A 19,609-nucleotide genomic window follows, 5' to 3' on the forward strand; every position below is an offset into this window, starting at 1 on the left:
CACCCCAGGAGTTTGAGATTGAGCTGGAGGGCTCCCAATCCCTGCGCATCCTCTGCTACGAGAAGTGCTATGACAAGACCAAACTCAACAAGGACAACAACGAAATTGTGGACAAGATCATGGGCAAGGGGCAGATCCAGGTATGCACTGGGGCTTTTGGGCATCCTCTCACCTGAAGGAGGACTCATTAGGGCCTGGCACCTGGGCTGGGAGGGTTGTCCTGGAGTGATGCCTGGGGTGGGCAGCTCTGCTTTTGGGAGCGGGGTACAGCAATTGTGGGGTTGAAGGCAGTGAGGTGCGTGGGCATCAGGCATGGGGGTGATGGTGCTGGGGCACAGTGGCTGCAGGAGAAGGTGGGACAAAGTGAGAGGGGCCTTTGTGGAGGTGGCAAAGCCAGACCTTCCCTGCAGAAGTGCATCCAGCCCCAGCTGGGCTGGAAGTGTTCCCATTCTGCTGCTCTCCGTGCTGTACCCTGGGGGGCTGCAGGGAGGGGTTGGCAGCTGCCCTAGGGAGGGCTCTGCATGTGCAGCCCCCTGTCCCTCCTGTGTCCCCTCTGCCACCATCTGCCTTCCCCGTGCCTCCATCAGCTGCTGTTATGGTAACGGGGGTTTCCAGGGCAACGGCTGGGCCGCCTCTGATTGGAGGCTGTCAGGCAGGGAGGACGGAGCAGGCAGCCTGGGCTGCCCTGAGATGCTCCCAGGTGAGCAGGACCGGGAGGATGGAGCGGGGAACAGGCAACCCCCAGACCTCACATCCCCCTGCAGCCCCCTTGGCCAGGCTGCAGGGAAGCCCAGGGCAGGGGGAACAGTCCAGGCTGGGGCTGTCCCTGTGTTTTCCTGGTGGGCAGCCCAGGCTGGCTGCCTTCCTGGCTGTGCTGGGGACAGGGGCACGCCTGGGACACAGCCCTCGACCCAGGGCTGCTTCAAAGGCCCCTCAAGGCTGCCTGCTCCGTGGGAAAGCAACTGAGGGCAGCTCCCAGGGGAGCAGAGAGCAGCATGGAAATGCTGCTGGGAAGGGGATGCTGTGGGGAAACAGCTCTGGAGGGGGCACAGGGTGGGAGATGGGGGCTCAGCTTCACCAGTGGCTTGTTCATACCTGAAATCACCCGTCTGTTGCCCTCTCCCCCAGGAAACTGCTGTGGGGGTGGCACTGGGCCAAGTGGGAAGGCCAGGGCAGGGAAGGGGCTCGGTGTCCCGCGGGGATCAGTCCAGCTGCGCTCTCGGAAATAGCCTGGATCAACAAACATGAGTCATGCTGGGAGATGCGGGGGTCGGGACAGGGACAGCACAGCTCGTACCCGCTGTGCTAAAGTTGTGGGGGAAGAAAGGGAAAGAGAGAAAGCCCTGGGGCTGCTTATCCATCCCAAGGAGGATCTGGATGGATGGGAGTGTCAGGGTTGGGGCTGTCCTGCTGTCACCCAGAGCCACAGCTCAGCCTCTGCCCCAGGTGTGGGCCGGGTGACGGGGCAGGACAGCAGTGAGCAGGAAGGGCAATGCTGCTCCTGGGGCTGTGGGCTGTAGTCAAGCCCCAGAGCTGCCCCCTTGCCTTGTCCCTGAGATTCTCAGACAGAGATGCTGCCCTGGATGTTCTTCACCCTGGCTGGTCCCTGGGTTCATCAGGAGCTGCTGCTGGTTCCACATAGCAGCACTGGCTGCTCAGTGGGAAGGTGTGACTCCTGGTTGGCATTAACCCTGTTTTGTTGTTGTTAACCCCGTTTTCTAAGGCTGGAATATGCTGTGGTCGGGGTAGGGCTGCCCTGTTTGGCTTGTGTCCCCATGAGGGTCTCGTGTCCCCTGCACTGCCAGGCTCAGCCCTGCTCTGAGCTGTCCCAGTTGCTCCCAGCAGCTGGGCTGTGTCTGCTGGGTGCTGGCAGGGGTGTGTGGTGCTGTGCCAGGGTGGCAGATGGATGTTGTGGTGGGCAAAGCAGGCTGTGAGTGCTTGTGCCCACATTGCAGAGGACAGAGTCTGGATGTGGCCCCCATGCCCTGCAGGGGACAGGCAGTGGGTGCACCAGGGGGGTCTCAGGACCCCCCTCCTCAGCCCAGTTGATGCACGGGGAGATGTGGCTGTGGAAGCAGAGCCACAGAGCCTGTGTTGTCACGGTGCCTGCTGTACCCTCAGGGAATAGCTGCCTGTCCGTCTGTCCCCTTCACTAGGCTGGGAGAGGCTCTGGCAGGGGAGATTTGGGATGCTGGGGCACCCCACACCTGCAGGGAGCCACAGTGACCTGTATGGACTCCAGGGGCTGCTGAGGGATGGGCTGGGGGGCAATGCAAGTCCCCCCAAGCCTGCACCTCACCATGTCCCTGCCTGCCAGAGGCAGCACACAGGGACCCTTCCAGGGCTTCCCTGCCCCCATCACCCCCTGGCACTGGGGCTGACAAGGGCCAGGGTACACAGAGGGGACCTGGGGGTACCCAGCTGTCCCTAGGCGCGACAAGAGATCCCAAAAGCCTCCTCCCCGTGCCGCTTGCTGAGAGAGCAGAGCCAGGCTGGCTCCTGCGCGGAGCCGGGAGTGCTGCAGCCGCCGCCGGCGGTGCCTCGGGGGCCGCGGCTGCCGCTGGCGCTGCGGGGCGGATAACGGAGAGGGATAACGGAGGGGGATAACGGAGAGGGATAACGGAGAGGGATAACGGAGGGGGATAACGGCAGAGGGATAACGGCAGAGGGATAACAGCGGATAACGGCGGATAACGGCGGCGGGCAGCCCCCCCAGCGCTCCCGAGCGGCGGCGGGCGGCAGGGCGAGAGTTAAACGCGTGGGGGCCGCCGGGCGAGGGGCGGGAAGGGGGGGACGGGACTGCCTTTGAGTCACTTCCTCGCAGGGGGAGGGAGGTTTTTGGGGCTGCCTCGCCAGCCGGGCTCACACCCTGAGGATGAGCCGTGCCCGCTCGCCGCCCCGCCGCCCCGGCAGGGCTCCCCGGGCCGGCCCCCGCTGAGCTCTCCCCGCCGGCAGGGAGGGATGCGGGAGCTCTGCTGACCCAGCCGCGGGCGCGCTCCCGGCCGCCCCGGTGTCGCCTGGCCGGAGCCGAAGCTGTCGCCGCGATGACGGAGGTGTTGGTGCAGCCGGAGGGCAGCCCCGGCCCCGGGGGCGAGCAGCGGCCCCAGCGCGGCGTGGAGGAGCCCGAGGGGAAGCGAGCCCCGAACACGGGAGCCCGGCTCTGGGGCAGGGTGCGCAGCAAGCTGCTCCGGCAGAAGGTGCTCTGGGCGCGGGGGGTGGCTGCAGGGCTCCGGGGTGGCTCCTTTGGGCTCGGCTCTGCGTGGTGACCGTGCTGTTTTGGCGGCTGGTTTTGTGGGGTGGGGGGTGCTGATGTGGGGGCTGTGTTGTTTGTTTGGAGAGGGAGTGCTGTGAGCTCTGTGCAGGGGCAGGGAAGCTGTTTGGGTGTTTTGGGAGCTCTCGGATGCAGTTGGCAGCCTGTGAGGTGTTTGTTTTCCTCCTTCCCTCCCTCTCTGTGTGCTGGCAGGCTCCGGGAGGCTGAGCTGTTTGCATCGGGGGGTCCTGCAGAGGCAGGGCAGGGAACCCCCTGCCCAGCCCTGGAGCTTGCCCAGGAGGCAGTGATGCTTCTGGGCTGGCTGGGGCTGGGTTCCTGGGGTGCCACAGCACCCAGTGCCTGCGTCCCCCCCTCTTGCAAGCCGGGTCGATCCAGGCTTTCCCAGCTCACAGCTGTGTCGCAGCCACATCAGCCAGTGCTGCCCTGGGAACACAGTGCAGGGACAGGCGACAGAGGCGACAGAGGAGGGGGACAGCACCCTTGCAGCCTGTCCCAAAAGCCCCACGGGGGACTCTGGGGTTTTCCCCTCGGTGCAGTCGCCCTGCCCAGGGAGCTGCTGGCTCGGGGCTGAGCTGTGGCCGCGGGCAGGGGCTGCCTGGGCCCGTGGGGGCTCGGTTTGGCGGCGGCGGGGCCGTGTGTGACGCAGTGGCATTAACCTCATTCTGTGCTGCTCCGCTCAGGGGATTAAGGGGCAGCAAGGGCTCGCTGGGGAGGCTGCCCGGCGGCTGTTGCTGGGTCAAAACATGAAGGGGTTTCATTTCCCGTGCCCGTTGTGGCTGCTGGCTTCCCTGCTGGCTGCTGCCCAGGAGCCCTGGGGCTGCAGGGCAGGATGTGGCCCCGACAGGTCTGCACAGGGTCCTGGTGGGTTGTGGGTGCTGCTGCTGCTGCTCGGGTCACTCTCAGTCAGGGCTGTGAATTACTGCTTTTTTGGGGGGCTCTGCTTTGCCGCTGGCAGCATTTGCTGGTTGTGGGGGCTGCTCTGCCCCATGGCACCGGGGGGCTCAGGCCTGTCTGTCCCCTGGGGAGGGAGCTGCTGGCATGGAGCTCTGGTGAGGGATCTGCTTGCCAGGGCAGCCATGGGAGGCCAGGCTGGGGAATCTGTGGGTGCCATGCTGATGGGAAGCCACGCTGGCTGTAGCAGTTCCTCTGGGATCCCACTCCCCAGGGCCCTGGCAGAGATGACCTCGCAGCCTGAGTCACTGGTTTGCTCCCAATTGCTTCACCCAAGGCTGATGCTTGGGTGATCTCATGGGCCTGAGATGTGAGGGAGGGACATGCCCAGCTTGACAGTTCCTGCCCCACCACAGCATCCCAGTGTTTGGGGCCCTGGGGAGCCACCACGAGGATTTGGAGCCCTACCAGCTCCTCATCTTGGAGCTCTGGGCACCCAACCCTGCCTGGGTCTGTCACAGTACCATGACCTGGACGTGTCTTGAGGACAAAATTCCAGGATGTGGCCTCATCACCTCAAGTCTGGATTTGTCCCATGGACAAGACAAGCGCCAGCAGGACCTCCCCAGAACACACAAAGTGCTGCAGAACTGCCAGGATGTTCATTGCCTGTTCCTCCACAACCTGGGGCCTTGTCCTACAAGCAAACAGCTTCGGATAATTTGGGAAACCAGGATCATGGCACATCCCTGTGGCAACAAACAGAGGGTGTGTCACCTCACCGTGGATGAGAGCAGCACCACAGTGGATGCTGACCTGGGCATGGATACCACCATGGCTGAGAGTCCCTGAGATGCAGGAGGGAGCAGCCTGGAGATGTGCTGGTGACCTGGCTGAGATATTTTCCCTGACACAGTGTGATGTTTGAAGCCATGTGATCTTCCAAAGAGGAGCTGACATCTCATCCTGCACAATGCTGGAGTTTCCCGTTGACCTGGGATGTCCCTGCATCCTGCTGGAGCAAGGCAGCTCCCTTCAGAGGAGGAGGAGGTGGTGGTGTGAGCTGGGATGGGGTGTTTGCCAGCGCTGTGTGGGCAGGAGCTGCTCTGGCTCTGTGGGTGGATGCTCCTGTCCATCCTCCCACGCCTGAGATGAAGCGTTGGACGCAGCTTTGCTTACCCTGGGGAGTGGCAGCGTCGTGTGCTGCTGCTGCTGCACGGGGTGCTGGCCAGGAGGGTCAGAGAGCACCAGGGCCAGGCCACAGGCAGTGCCCCAGCGGTGCACAGGGACCTGCCCTAGCTGCACGGGGGCTCAGGCCCACGGTGCCAGCAGAACTAGCCCAGATTTGGGCCCTGCTGGCTGCTGTGGGATGATTCTGCCCATGCAGGGGGAAGGGGCTGCAGGGGAGTGACGTGCTCAGGATAAGGTCTGCAGCACTGGCAGCAGCCAACCTGGCTTTTATTAAAGCTTTCTTGAGAGCTCTGCTAAAGCCCTTCCAGATGTGAGCTGCCAGGGCCATCGGAGCCAGAGGGACCCGAGGGATGGGGAAGGGGAAGGCATGTTTGGTGTCTGCAGTTAAAATTGCATTGCAGAGCAGGGAGGCTCCTGACCTGGCTGGGGGATTAAGGGGGCTTCACTGCCATGAGTGGGACAGGGATGTGTGGGGAAAGGGGTGAAAGTCCCTGGGACAGTGACATTGGCTGTGGTGGCTGCATGGCAGCACCGCGGGGGATGCAGCGCTGGGGGGGAGCACGGAGGAGCTGGAGCAGCAGGACTGGGGCTGGCTGTGGTCTGGCTGCAGTCTCATGATCCCAGTGTCCAGAGCTGCTGGAGGGTCCCATGGGAGCCCAGGGCAGCTGCAGCCTTCCTTCTCCTCCTGCTGCTCTCCAGCAGCCGCAGGGCTGGCACAGAGGAAGCGGCGTGGCACCCGCTGGGCTGGGAGGGCTCCGTGTCAGGAGCCATTCCTGGGCCAACGGAGACACCAGCATTTCTGCCTTGCTGGAGACCACAGTTTTCCTGTGGCTGAGAAGCTGCTCGGGCTCACTGTGACACAGGGCTGGGCATGTGGCAATGCCACCGTGCTGGGTCTGTGCCAAGAGCCAGGGCAGCTCGAGCCTGTCCTTGGGACTGTGGGGTCTTGGTGTGCAAGAAGGGACATGGGGGACCCCGCAGTGCCCCCCTGTCATGACATGCAGTGACTTTATGGGCAGGGGAACAGCAGCTCGGTGTCTGGAGCAGCAGCTCTGGATATCATTACACTTGCCTGGAGCATCTCCTGACCCAGCAGCTGCAGGAAGCTCCCGTGTCCTTGCAGAGTGACCCCACGTGCCCGGCGCGAGTGTGGCCTGGCAGCTGCGTGTCCCCAGCCCTGGGAGCCCCCACCAGCTCCCATATCCCATCCCCTTCCCCAAGGGGACATTAGTGCCGGGCTGCCCGCCCCGTGCATTACAGGGATCGATGGGGCTGGATCGATACCACCAGCTGGGGACCAAAAAGCCCCAAAAGGCAACTGCACCCAGCCCTGGGGCCCGGAACCACCACGGCACGTGCCAGGGCCTTGGGAATGCCAGCACCTCTCACCGCACCCGGCGCCGGGGCAGCGTCACCGAGTCCCCCGCTAGCCCCAAAGCCAGAAATAGCAGAGCCTGTCATTCCCAGGGGTTATAAATAGCCTTGGCTATGGGGAGATGTTGTTTTTCTGCATGGAAAACGCTGCCCTAGTTCTGTTTCATCAATCTGCCGCCAGAAATAGTCCTAATTTCTTGGAAGTTTCTTGCTTCTCGGGTGTGGGTTAAAGCACTGCCTTGCAGGGGCTCTGAGGGGAGGGCAGGATAGGGGAGCTGAGCCCACCTGGCTTCAGGGCACAGCCAGAGGGACCCCAGACCCCAAAGGGGAACCTCTCCATCCTCCAGTCCCGGGCAGCATGTTTCCCAGGAAAAGCCTGTCCTGTGCCCTACACCATCTGCAGATCAGGGGCTTTGGGGGCCACCAGGTTGGGATGACAGCAGGGCTGGCACGAGGCTGTGTCCCCACAGAACTCACAGACCATCTCTCCCCACAGCTGGACCCACAGGCCGTGCAGACGAAAAACTGGCACATGGATGTGATTGAGATGAACGGGGTGAGTGGGGCCAGGGGACCCACAGCCCCTCGCTGGGAATGCAGCCCCTTCTTGCCTTCGGGCCAGCCAGGACTCACCCCCTGTCTCCCACAGATCAAGGTGGAATTCTCCATGAAGTTCACAAGCAGGGACATGAGCCTGAAGAGGACCCCGTCCAAAAAGCAGACTGGTGTCTTCGGGGTCAAAATCAGTGTGGTGACAAAGTAAATGCAGGGCTGTGGGGGCTGATGTGCTCTGCTCCCCATGGGTGTGGGGTTGCCCTGTGTCCCCTTGCTCCCACCAGCACTGGGCAGCTTGGCCTTTGCTCTCTGCTGGGGACTTTCCCTCTCCCTTTGCCATTCCCATCCTTCCCTCCTGCATGCCCACCCTGCCCCTGCCCTGGGGTTTGCAGGGCTGGGCTGGCTGCCAGGGGCTCCCCTGGGAATCTTTGCTGACGGCTCCGCTTCCCGAGCCAGGCGCGAGCGCTCCAAGGTGCCTTACATCGTGCGCCAGTGCATCGAGGAGGTGGAGAAGAGGGGCATCGAGGAGGTCGGCATCTACAGGATCTCTGGAGTTGCCACTGACATTCAGGCACTGAAAGCTGTCTTTGATGCGAGTGAGTGTCCTGGGGGAGCTCGGTGTTCCAGTGGGAGGGTTCCTAGGCACGGAGATCCCCCCAGCCCGCTGCAAGCCCAGGGTTTGGTTATTGCACTGCACACGTGCCAGATGTGCCACTCTGCACAGGAAGGGGCTGGGGGTGAGGAGGGACAAAAAACACCCAGAGATCCCAGCCCTGTTTGCACCTCGATGCCTCTGAGCTGCCACCACTCCTGGCTGGCTCCTGGGAGACACTGAGTCAGGGAAACGTTGCAAATGGATTTGCAAATTGTGTGTCCTGTTGCCCAGCCAGGCGGGAACCACTCGGCTTTTCCCAGCCTCAGCCTGGCTAATGGGGCTGTGAACCCAGCAGTGCTGTCCCTGCTCTCCAGCTGGCAGCCTGTCTGGATAGCTGGAATGACACAGAGGGTGGAGACCTGGAGGGGAAGGAGAGCAGGAGGCATGACATGTGGGTGCTCTCTGGACAGATAACAAGGACATCCTGGTGATGCTGAGTGACATGGACATCAATGCCATCGCTGGCACACTGAAGCTGTACTTCCGTGAGCTGCCCGAGCCCCTCCTCACTGACAGACTCTACCCCGCCTTCATGGAGGGGATCGGTAAGGGCTCGGGGATGGGAGGGGGTTGTTGATGCACAAATGTGGCTCTGTTTGTGCTCTGGGTCCCAAGGGTCCTTCCCAGCTTGGCCCACTTGTTCCTGGGTGTTTTTGCTGGCTCCAGGCCAGCTCAGGGTGCTGCTCCCCAGTGCTCACACTGGCTGCTTGGAGGAATCTGGCTGTGGTGGGTCCTGCTGCTGCACCAGACCCTGTCCTGAGCCCTGTCCCTGTTTGCCTGCAGCCCTCTCGGATCCTGCTGCCAAGGAGAACTGCATGATGCACCTTCTCCGCTCGCTGCCTGACCCCAACCTCATCACCTTCCTCTTCCTGCTGGAGCACTTGAAAAGGTACTGGCCCAGGGGCTGCCTGGGGTGGGTGGGAGGTGCAGGACAGGTCTGTCTCACTGCTTTGCCATGGGGATGGGACATGAATAGTCAGAGCTGCTGTTTGATTCCTGTGGTGCCTGCACAGCTGCAGGCTGATCCCAGACTGGAGGCAGATGGTGCTGTGCTGGTGCAGAGCAGGGCCAGGAACAGCAGCTTGGGGCAGGCATGGAGTGGTCCTTTCCCAGCCCTTCCAAGAGGGTGCAGCTCGAGGTGTGTCCCACCTGCCCCATCTCTCTGGGCTCTGGCATATTCCCCAGGCTGCAGCTTGTTCAGACCCTTCTCTGATCTCAGTGTTGGCTTTCCACATCTTCTCTCCTTGGGCCCTTTAGGATGCTGGGAGTATACTGGAGCTGTTCTGCCCCTCCTGGTCCCAGGACCACCAGCCATGGTTCCAGCAGGGCCTGGGCTGTGCCTGGCCAGTGATCCAGGTCAGCTCTGCAGGGAGCACACGGCCTCTGGAAACATGGAACACTTGGCTGCTGCAGCCGGTGTGCAGCTGGTTGGATGAGCTCTGCAGGGAGCAGCTGGCCTCAGCACAGGAATCAGTTGGGAGCTCTGCAGTGTCCCCCTTAGCAGGAAAACAGCTCTGTGTCCCTTCCCACCAGTCCAGGAGTAGCCCTTGCAAAACAAGGTGCAGCAATCCCTGTCACCTGTCAGCAGCGGGTGGCCAATAACCCAAGGATAGTCAGGTCATGGAAATGTCCCAGAACTGCAGGCGACACCTCAAGTCACCTGTCCCAGGGTGAGTGCAGCAGTGTGTGATTTGACAGGCTTTGTCTTGGCTCAGATGAGGTGCATCCAAACCTGGGGACTCAGGGATTGGGGCTCTCTGGGGGCCAAAAACCCACGGAAGGCACAGGGCTGTAGAAGGGCAACAGAGCAGAACACAGAGCCTGGCCAGAGCTTGGGACTGGGGCTCATGTTACTTGAATCATGCAGGTTTTTTTTTTTTTTTTGTTCCTCTGGTTTGGCTAGAACCGAACAGAAAAAGTGATTGATGCTGGGGGATGGAGAAGGAAAAATCCATTTCCATCCTGAGAACCGGGCACAGCCAGTTCCCACATCTGCTCCCCTGGCCTGGGCTCAAGCGAGCAGCCTGTGCCGGGGAGCACAGCTGCCTCCTAACATGGCAATGTTGTGGTCCTGCTTCCCTCGATGCTGGCAGGGCTCCCACAGGGTTGTTGGGGCAGGGAGCCTCGAGGGGAGTGGGTGCAGGGGGCAGGGGCTGGTGCAGTCTCCCCGTGCCCTGCGGGCTCGGGAAGGGTGGAGGCCCCACAGTGCAGGAGTGAGGCCTTGGTTGCTGCCACATCACACCCGGGGCTCCCGGCCAGGCCCGGCGGCTCCGGCGGAGGCCGTGAAGGGGGCAGAGCTCCCTGCCCTGCACCTGGCTTTTCTGAGGGCTGCAGAGGGCAGTGGAAAAGCTGGAGGTGCCCCACTGCTGCCGGGAGAAGGGAGAGCAGCCCTCAGCCTCCACATCACCCCACGGCTCCCCAGTGCTGAACATTGTTAGGGGCTGACACTGCCTCTCTCCCTGTACCCCGCAGGGTGGCTGAAAAGGAGCCTATCAACAAAATGTCTCTCCACAATCTGGCCACGGTCTTTGGGCCAACACTGCTGAGACCCTCAGAGGGGGAGAGCAAGGTGCACCTCACCTTGGCCTCTGACATCTGGTCCCACGATGTGATGGCCCAGGTAAGAGCTGGGTACTGGAGGGGTTCACCTGCCTGTCTGGGCAGATGTGTTACTTTTTGCTGGATGGGATGAACTGGAGGTGGGAGCTCTTCCCCTTTCTGTAGTAACACCCCGCATTTACCTTCTACAGGTCCAGGTCCTTCTCTACTACCTGCAGCATCCTCCCATCTCCTTCACCGAGCTCAAACGCAACACACTTTACTTCTCCACGGATGTGTAGCCTGCAGGCAGAAGGTGCCAGCTGCAAACACTCCAGCTCCCTGCTGGGGGACACGGACTGGATCACAGCCCCCAGGGGAGACCAGCCCAGACCCAGGACGGTGCTGCCTGCAGCTCCTGTACAATCACGTTCCAGTGGCCTGGTCCCACCAGGTGCCAAGGCCTCTCTGTAAAGTAGTCGTGTCTTATGTCCCTTCTTGTGTTCAAGGATTGTTTTTATGTATATTTGCTCAACGGAAAGAGGTAGTGACTGACAAGGGCCGTGGACACAGGCTTCCCCCTTGGCAAGTTTTCTCCTGGACTCCTTTCTGCCCACTCACTCCTACCAGGCACCCCTTGCCCGAAGCCTGCAGTGCCCCACGAGTGCCTGTTTGCTGCCCAGCTCCCTGCCCACGCCTGCATGTGCAGCACCAGCTCGCTCCGAGGCCGGGAGCTCGCGGGCCTCCCTCCCCGGTGACGGTGACGACCAGCTCTGCTTTGGCTTCGCTGCCTGCGCAAACGTTGGACCCCGTGCCTGGATCCTGCTCTGGCCCCAGCAAACCTGCCAGCAGAGGAGCAGGGTGCTGCTTCCTCCCTGCCACGGCTCTTCTGGGTGTTTTCAGGCCAGTCTCCTCTGCAGCCCCAGCCCTGTGCTTTGTGTGTGTGTGTGTGTGGCGTGGCGGTTCCTGCCCTCGCTGGATTTCACCTCTGAGCAGCGTTATGGGGTAACCCCTCACACAAGGCTGGAGCCAGAGGTGCTGTGCTGGTCTTGATCCTGGCTGAAGGGATGGCCAGCCAGGCAGGTTTGCTTTCTGCACCATGGGCTGACTCCACGTCTACTCTGGCATTGATGTGGTCCCAAATTTCCCCAATTTGGAAATTTGGTGGGGAACAGGGTACCTGCTGTACAGTTCTATCTCTGCCATAGCCAGGCACTCACAGCCCAGCAGTGCCACGAGCACTGCATGCACCCCATGGCACAGCCTGCTGGGGCACCAGGATTCCTCCCATGGCCATGGGGACAAGGAGATTTTCCCCTCCTTGGCCTTCCCTGCAGCACTGGGCATGTGGCAGCCCGGCTGCCAGAGGCAAGTGCTCTGCAGCAGCTGGATGGTCACCCAGCCTGGGACGCAGCACAGAAGGATGGGAGGAGGAAAGCATTCATGGCTCTCCTGACTGAAGGCAGAAGTGTCTTTCTCCCAAAGTGGCTGCTGCTGGATTAGCCATGCCCAGCCAGCTCAGGTCTGTTTGTAGTGGCTCCAGTTCTTGACCCCTCCCAAGCTGATGGCTGGAGTTGTCACATCATGTCCCGAGGCAAGACAGGCTGCCCAAGTGCCCGGCTCCCGGGACGTCCCCCACACTCCCGTGTAGGTGTTGGTACCTGTTGGGACACGAAACCTTCAGCTCTGTGAGCTGAATCCGTGTTCTTGTGGGAAAATCCCCCCCACCCCCCGACTGCGTTGGCCCTGTGCTCTCCTGTGCCAAATGGAGATGGATGAGAAGTGACCAAGCGTGTCCCTCACAGCAGCGTTGCCTTTACCCTCCCACCTTACGGACTGTTCCAGGTAGAGCCCAGCCACCGATGCACCAGGTATGTCCTCAGCCACCTCCCTGGGGAAGGCAGCACCTGCCAGCCCTGCACCAGCAAAGCAACCAAGGAGGGGAGGTCCCAGTCCCCCTCCAAAGGGCTCACACTCCAGACCCTGCTCCTCTTGACTACCAGCTAAACAGAAGGGAAACAGCATTGCAGAAAATAACCAGGCGTCTGTCTTGGCCCTGGACCCAGTAAGGAGGCCGAGCTTTAGATCTGACTGCACAACGGATCCCTGTGTGTGTCTGATTTGTTACATGTGTCCAAGTCTCTGTCCACGACACTGTCATTCCAGATGGAGACTCTGTACAGCCAAATCTCCCTCCACAACAGTGGCTGGAGGCCCAGTCCCCATAGCCCAGCACAACAGGCTGTGGCTGTCCCCGTGACTGGCTTTTGCTTGTCCCTACAGGAAGGAAAAGAGGGGGTGGACTCTTACAGCTACAGGTAGAATAGAACTGTTAATTAATATTTGACTTTCAAAAGTTGTTAAGGATATATTTTTGTTTGTGTTCTGTTTCAATTTCTGTAGATTATAAACTTTAAATGGCTGTAAAACCTCGTGAGGAGAAAAAAAATTTAAATAAAAATGCAAAGCCCTGATATTTGCACAAAAGAAGCCCTGTGGTGTTGCTGTTTGCACTAACTGATCACCTTGGCATCACAACTCCTTCTTTCTGTCATGGAATTCTTGCTAGTTGCACTTCAAGCCAGTGGTATAAGCACAGGCATTGTGCCAGGCAATCTTTGAAGAGAATTCTCATGGTTTGGGCTACATCCTTGCATTTTGGAGGAAAAAAACCTGGACTGTCTGGAGCCAGCCTGTTTAATCAGCCTAGACTTACTCAAGCTTAAAATTCAGCTGACTTGCACAGCTTCTGGCCTGAGGATACTGAGCAGGCACAGCAAGGGACATCAGGAGATGTGGAAACCTCATCTGATACATCACATGGTACTGTTTCCCCACTTCTTTCCATGTGGGAATGGGAGCCAGTGTGCCTCCAAACTGACCACTGGATCAGCCAAAACACACTTCCAGGTCAGCAAGGGCTGTGACTGTTCTGGGATGTAAAGGAGGGGAAGTGGGTGGGAGAACCCCTATTACTTGTGTGCACTGCATCTGAAATGCCACTGCCTCAAAAAGATGAGAGGGAGTGTTTGCCTTTATGGAGTGGCTCAATGAAGGTTAAAAATGACCCTCTGAGGTCTGAGAACAGAGCTTGGTTAGAAGAGCAGGAGGGCAGACATAACACCAATCAAAGAGGCAGCAGCTCCTTAAGCTAACCAACAGATGTTTTGATTTCAGCACCAGTGTTGGGCAGAAATAACAGTTCAGTTCCCCCTGTGTAACACTGGGGCACTTGGAGGTGGCACATGGACACGATGGGAAGCAGGCTGTGTGCTGAGTGAGTGCCCAGTTATCTGCCAAACATTGGTTTATTCTCACAGCTCTGCTTTCTAAGTCTCACTATCCAACTGCTGGAACAAATGGGATGAGCCTGGGGCAGTTAAAGCAGTAGCAAGATTGTACTCCCACAGTGAGGTTAAATCAGGCTAGCCAAGTGGCTTCAGAGAATTCTACTTCAGCAACAACCTTTTTTTTTCCCCTTAAACTGTTTTGTTCATCTGCCAGTAACCACACAGCTCTAAGGCTAAGGATTCCTTTCTGCTTTTCCCTTTCCACAGTAAGGAAATCTGGCGCTCATCTCTATACTTGAAATAAGACAAGTTGTACAGATGGTGGTTTGTCTTCAGATGGTATTTTAAGAAAAGCCTGGAACAAAGTTATTTCTCCACAGAATCTTACCTCTCTCCAACAGAGTAGCAAGCTGCAAACTGGTGACTGTTAAAACACTTTCAGCACCTTTAAATATGTGGTAACCTAAATCGGTGCATTTCTCTTCGAAGATTGTCCTCCTGCCTTCTTTTGATGCTAGCAACAGACTTAATCAAAATCAGCCCCGAAGGATGGAAAGAGCTCAGAGTCCAGGCGTGTTTCCTGGAAACTGACAGTCAGCTGATCTGTCCTGGAGATGCTGCTCCGTGCCTGGCTCCATCCTCCCATGCTCCCGCCTGGAGCCGCTCGCCAGGGCTCGCAGCCAGGCTGCTGTTAGTCACTCAGAAAGGGGCCAGCGCTGCCCCGCTCGCACTGGCCAGGACTCCAGGGGCAGTGGAAAGGTAAGCCTGATGGTTGTGCCGTGATGCAGGCCCTCAGCAGCAGCACTGGAACGGGGAATGTTGCTCCCCTGGGACCCGGCTGCTACCGGAGGTAGTAATCGACCGCGGCGGAGAAAGCGGCGAATCCTCCGCAGCCGATCACCCCGGCCTTCAAGCCAGCTGCAAGGCAAGGGTGGGAAACAATGAGACAAAGCAGGAAAAATATTCTTCTTCCCAGCAATGTGCTGGCTCAAAGAGCTCACTGTGGCAGGAACGTGGCAGTGGCCTCCCAGGGGACACTGACACTGCTGCTGCCTGATGCACAACCCCTCGGGGCCAGCAGGATTCGCTGTCTGGGTGCCTCAGGATTTGCCTCAGGCTCACCCAGGGGACAGAAGAGAACCCTCCTGTGGCCACTGCTGATTTTATTGTGCTCTCATCTGAGCCCTGCAAGTGGCTTGGTGCGACTATGGAGGGATAGGAAGAGCAGCCACTGCTGTGACAGCTCTAAGAGGATTAGGTCGAGGACAGACACAACTTAACAAGCTCAATCAGAAGCACTTTCAAGAGCTCTTTTTTTATTCATGCTCAATAAAACAGGACAGGTTTTTTTCTTAAGGAGAGTGAGAGAAGTTTGATATTTCTGATGAGCACAGCAGCTCTCTCCTACTACTTGTGTATTATCCCAGATGTTACCAGTAAAGGAAAGTCCCCACTAGTGCTGCTGGACTCAAACCCCAGTGCTCCTTCTTGTTCACATGTAAGCAGAATTGTCTGTTTGAAATGATATATGAGAAAGGAGAAAAGCATTCTACACACGGTACAAAAGAACAGATTAGAGTTCTTTAGTTCTAATTTCAAAGGAGAGCAGCAGAGACAGTGAAATGGTAGATGTGTAGAGCTCAGTTAACACAAGAGCTTCTGAGTTGCTCTGTATGTATTTTTGTCTCTCTTCCACGACAGCACAGAAGAGTGTGGACAGCCACCACCATCTCCTGATTTTTCTTTCAAGTGAATTTTGTTGATTTTCCTCTCTGACCAACCCTTCCTTATCCACTTATTCTTGGAGCTGACAGTTCTGCCAGCCCAGAGCACACTCTCACACAACCCCATACAAAGAGGTTTGTAGTGTGTGTGTTGCACTAAGAACATTGTGTGCTGCATACCCAAATTCAATCTTATCAGTTATCACAGAACCAGCTCCCAGCAGGCACCACCAACCTCTGAAGCCGATGGCTCCTCCCGTGATGCAGCCACTGATAACGCTGTTCTTCCAGTCTGACTTCCCACGATACTGTGGAAATCAGAGTCAACAAATAAATATGGAATAAACACCCAGTATCTGTGCCAACAGCAAGATTAAACCACCTTCCATCCCCGTTCTCAGCTGAGGATGTTCTTCCCTCTGCTCTCAGCAGATGGCCCTGCACTCCCAAACTTGCAGGGCTGGGAAGGGAGGAAGGAGCAGGTAACTGGGAGAGGTAAGACAAATCCACATGGTGCAATGCAGTGCTGTGGGAAGGATCCTCAGGAGAGCCAGCACAGCCCCCAGAACACAGCCCTGAGTCTAAAAGTGCAATAACTACAGGAGAGCAGCCCTGAGCCTGGCCATGCAGCTGCTCCTTGGCACAGGTGAGAGTCACAGCACTGCTGACAAAGATGAACTATTTCCATACCCAGGACACGCTGGATTTTCACCAGTGCAGAGATCTCTTTGTTCTGCTCCATTGTGCAAGCAAATACACTTTTCTTCTAGATGAGTTAATAAGTAAAATGCCTTTCAATTAGAAGGCAGGACTCAAATTCATAACAGGGTAATTTTCCTATTTTAAAAAGCAGATGATAGATTTACCACTGAGCTGCACAACGTAATTTCTGGCTGTAAGGGCCAGATGAAAACCGGCCTGTTACTCAAGAACTTCCATCAAATGATCCCTCTCTGCATACGGAATTTTTAAACACTCAAATTACCACGTTGCAACTCACAGTTTGACATTTTACACAAGCACTTGTAGCTAGGGTTTTAAAAAATAATGCCTGTGCTTGCCAATGCATTCAGGACTTAAAATGAAAAGCAGTTTGCTATTGCAAAAGAGTTTTTCATTCTGTCAGAGAACAGCAACTCTGAAGACGCATCTGAAAGCTGAAAAGCTTTGCTGGCCAAGAAAGAACAAAGCAGCCTAGTCCACTGCCCTGTTGCAAAGATGATATATGCACTTAATGTATGTGCATCCCATAACTATGGGATGTAGTAAAAGATTCTAAAGAGTACCAGAAAGTATTTCTTAATGGTTGAGAGGCTCTTACTCACAGATTCTACCACGCACTCCGTGCAGGAGAACATGGCACCCACGATGGCGAAGTTCTTGGCGTAGGAGATGCCTCGCTGCCCCATGTCCTTGAGCACCTCTTTGGCCGTGGGTGTGCGATAGGGATCCTTGGGATCAAACCCCACGTTAGTGTCAATGCCGGCTGTGAAGATACCAAACGCACCTCCCAGAACAAATCCTGTGAAAGAGAAACAGAATGAAATTAACTCGGCTGGGTTGGAGCAGCACATTCCCTGCAGGCACAGTTCCTCTGCTCCCGCTGTCTGTGAGCGCTGCGCTGTGACAGGGGCAGGAATCCCTTGGTGCTAAGGACACTTGTGACAACCTGTGCTGTGCCAGGAGCACCTGTGTCTCTCCAAGAAAGGCAGAGATCCCTCCCTGGAACGTGTGACAGGCACTGGAGGAGGCTTAGGAGGAAAATCAATACACGAGGGCTGCAGCCTCTTCTCCATCCGCCCCTGTCCCGAGCAACAGGGACCCCCGAACCACCCCACATCTGCCTGCCCCGTCCTTCCAGCCGCACCTCCCACGCAAGCCAGCGCCGCCTTGAAGGGGCAGCTCTCCATGACCCGCTCCACCATCTTCTGCTCCTCGCTCTTGGGCGGGCAGGGGATTCCGCCGAAGGTGGAGGGGTCCCAGACGCGGGGCTGCCGCTTGTCGCCCACGAGGTGCTGCAGCAGCAGGCTGTACTGCAGCGGCGGCGGCGGCGGCGCCGGCTCTCCCGGGGCTGAGGGCGGCGGGGCCGCCATGATGGCCTTGCACACCCACGGCCGCTTGGCACCGCGTCCGGGCCCGCTCGAGCCGCCGCGGCGGGGGCGCACGGGAATTGTAGTTCCCCAGCTGGGAGAAACCAGCCCCGCACAGCGGCGCTTTGACTACACATCCCAGTCTGCCCCGCGCCGACACCTGTGGGGAGAACTACTACTCCCGGCATGTCCCGCGGCGCGCCGCGGGAATTGGCCGTCCCGGGCACCAGGGCACTACATTACCCGGCGTGCCGCATGGCATCCCCCTGGCGGCCGGTGCGGCCGGTGCAGGTGAGGTGAGGGCTCCGGCTGCGGAGCATCCCCGAGCGCGGCGGCGGCTGCAGGTGAGCGCGGGGAGGTGAGGGCAGCGCGGGGGGACTGTCAGGGCTGGGGAGAACCGGCAGCCTCACGCCGGGCATCCCCGAGCTGCGGGAGCGCTGAGGTGCCGCAGTGCGGGACCCAGTGTCTGTGTCCTGACTGAGGTGCGGGGAGCGGGTGAGGTGTCGCGGTGTCGCCGCCGTGTCCTCGCGGCTGGCTCCGGCCCCGCGCCGGTGTCTGAGGGCAACAGGTCCCGCACGGGGCGGGCGGGCGCTGCCTGTGCCCGCACCGTCCCGCCAGAGCCGAGCCGGGGCGCCGAGGGCAGCCGGGCTCCCGCAGCCCCCGCGGGGCGCCGAGGGCAGCCGGGCTCCCGCAGCCCCCGCGGGGCGCCGAGGGCAGCCGGGCTCCCGCAGCCCCCGCGGGGCGCCGAGGGCAGCCGGGCTCCCGCAGCCCCCGCGGGGCGCCGAGGGCAGCCGGGCTCCCGCAGCCCCCGCGGGGCGCCGAGGGCAGCCGGGCTCCCGCAGCCCCCGCGGGGCGCCGAGGGCAGCCGGGCTCCCGCAGCCCCCGCGGGGCGCCGAGGGCAGCCGGGCTCCCGCAGCCCCCGCGGGGCGCCGAGGGCAGCCGGGCTCCCGCAGCCCCCGCGGGGCGCCGAGGGCAGCCGGGCTCCCGCAGCCCCCGCGGGGCGCCGAGGGCAGCCGGGCTCCCGCAGCCCCCGCGGGGCGCCGAGGGCAGCCGGGCTCCCGCAGCCCCCGCGGGGCGCCGAGGGCAGCCGGGCTCCCGCAGCCCCCGCGGGGCGCCGAGGGCAGCCGGGCTCCCGCAGCCCCCGCGGGGCGCCGAGGGCAGCCGGGCTCCCGCAGCCCCCGCGGGGCGCCGAGGGCAGCCGGGCTCCCGCAGCCCCCGCGGGTCGTGCCCGCAGCTCCGGCGGGGCTGCACAGCCTGAGGCGCCTGAGCCTGGCCAAGGTGTCCCCTTGCACTGGGACATCCCCGGGTGCTCCCGGGGGAGAGCTCGGTCTCTTCTGGTGTGAGGCAGCAGTGTTACTTCAGGACATGTGTAGCTCAAAAGGGCTCTGAAAATACCCACAGTATTCCCTCATAAAATGTGAACTTGGCTCGTGTCAAATGATGCACGAATCTTAGCTCTGGGGAGTTTGTTCTGTTTGGTGATAAGGTTAAAAAATGTTGCTTTTCCTTTTGGTAACCAGGGCGCAGTGAGCATTAAAAAAAATGTGTGTTCCTTGCTTGTATTGCTTTTTTCTTCACCTGTTTTACTTTCTTGTTCTTGTGGACTAGAACCAGTTTTCATCTTCATGTGACAATAGCTGTACCTTGAAAATACCTTTCTTCTTATTTGATATTTTTCTATTTGAAGTTACCCATAGGTTTTAAAATCTATGAGAAACAGTTGTCTTGGTTTCAGTAGGATGCATGGAATTATTGTATTTCAATAATTGAAAATTACTTTTAAAATTAAGTAAATGATGCATTGGTATGAAATTGGTATGATATCCTGAAACACAACTTTTTAGAGGCCCCAAAGTAATACATTTTCTCTCCTATTTTGGTCCCTTTTTCTCTGTCCTGTTTATGTCTTAGTGCAGGTAGGTTCAAATACCGATTTAAATGGATGCTTTTATCACTTCAAACACTTCATTAAGCGAAGTTCAACAACTTTCCTCTAAATCCCACTGCCCTCTACTGGCTGCGCCAGCAGG

At 59.0% G+C, this 19,609-nt stretch overlaps 2 protein-coding genes across 5 annotated transcripts in view; one reads left to right on the plus strand and one right to left on the minus strand.

Annotated features, from left to right (window-relative positions):
- The window catches only part of ABR (ABR activator of RhoGEF and GTPase), a 37,538-nt gene extending 24,573 nt beyond the window's left edge, over window positions 1–12,965 (plus strand). For 3 of the 4 annotated variants that reach the window (XM_063402714.1, XM_063402715.1, XM_063402716.1), the window contains 8 exons: window positions 9–140; window positions 7,224–7,283; window positions 7,377–7,486; window positions 7,739–7,878; window positions 8,348–8,482; window positions 8,721–8,826; window positions 10,410–10,557; window positions 10,688–12,965. In XM_063402714.1, the coding sequence (XP_063258784.1) occupies window positions 9–140; window positions 7,224–7,283; window positions 7,377–7,486; window positions 7,739–7,878; window positions 8,348–8,482; window positions 8,721–8,826; window positions 10,410–10,557; window positions 10,688–10,777 (921 nt within the window). In that variant the 3' untranslated portion in view covers window positions 10,778–12,965. Of the gene's footprint in view, window positions 1–8; window positions 141–2,822; window positions 3,198–7,223; window positions 7,284–7,376; window positions 7,487–7,738; window positions 7,879–8,347; window positions 8,483–8,720; window positions 8,827–10,409; window positions 10,558–10,687 lie in introns of those variants that run through there. The other variant, XM_063402717.1, reaches the window with a different exon arrangement.
- A 1,125-nt stretch (window positions 12,966–14,090) lies between these two features.
- Window positions 14,091–17,631, minus strand: TIMM22 (translocase of inner mitochondrial membrane 22). The gene is made up of 4 exons (XM_063402721.1): window positions 17,357–17,631; window positions 16,815–17,011; window positions 15,725–15,797; window positions 14,091–14,683 (listed from the first exon to the last, which is right to left on the minus strand). The coding sequence occupies exons 1-4, from the start codon at window positions 17,580–17,582 to the stop codon at window positions 14,607–14,609; spliced, it is 573 nt and encodes a 190-aa protein (XP_063258791.1). The 5' UTR covers window positions 17,583–17,631; the 3' UTR covers window positions 14,091–14,606.
- Window positions 17,632–19,609: the final 1,978 nt, after the last annotated feature.

This window comes from Prinia subflava, chromosome 8 (genome assembly GCF_021018805.1).
Source record: "Prinia subflava isolate CZ2003 ecotype Zambia chromosome 8, Cam_Psub_1.2, whole genome shotgun sequence".
In the NCBI taxonomy this organism is placed as follows: domain Eukaryota; kingdom Metazoa; phylum Chordata; class Aves; order Passeriformes; family Cisticolidae; genus Prinia; species Prinia subflava.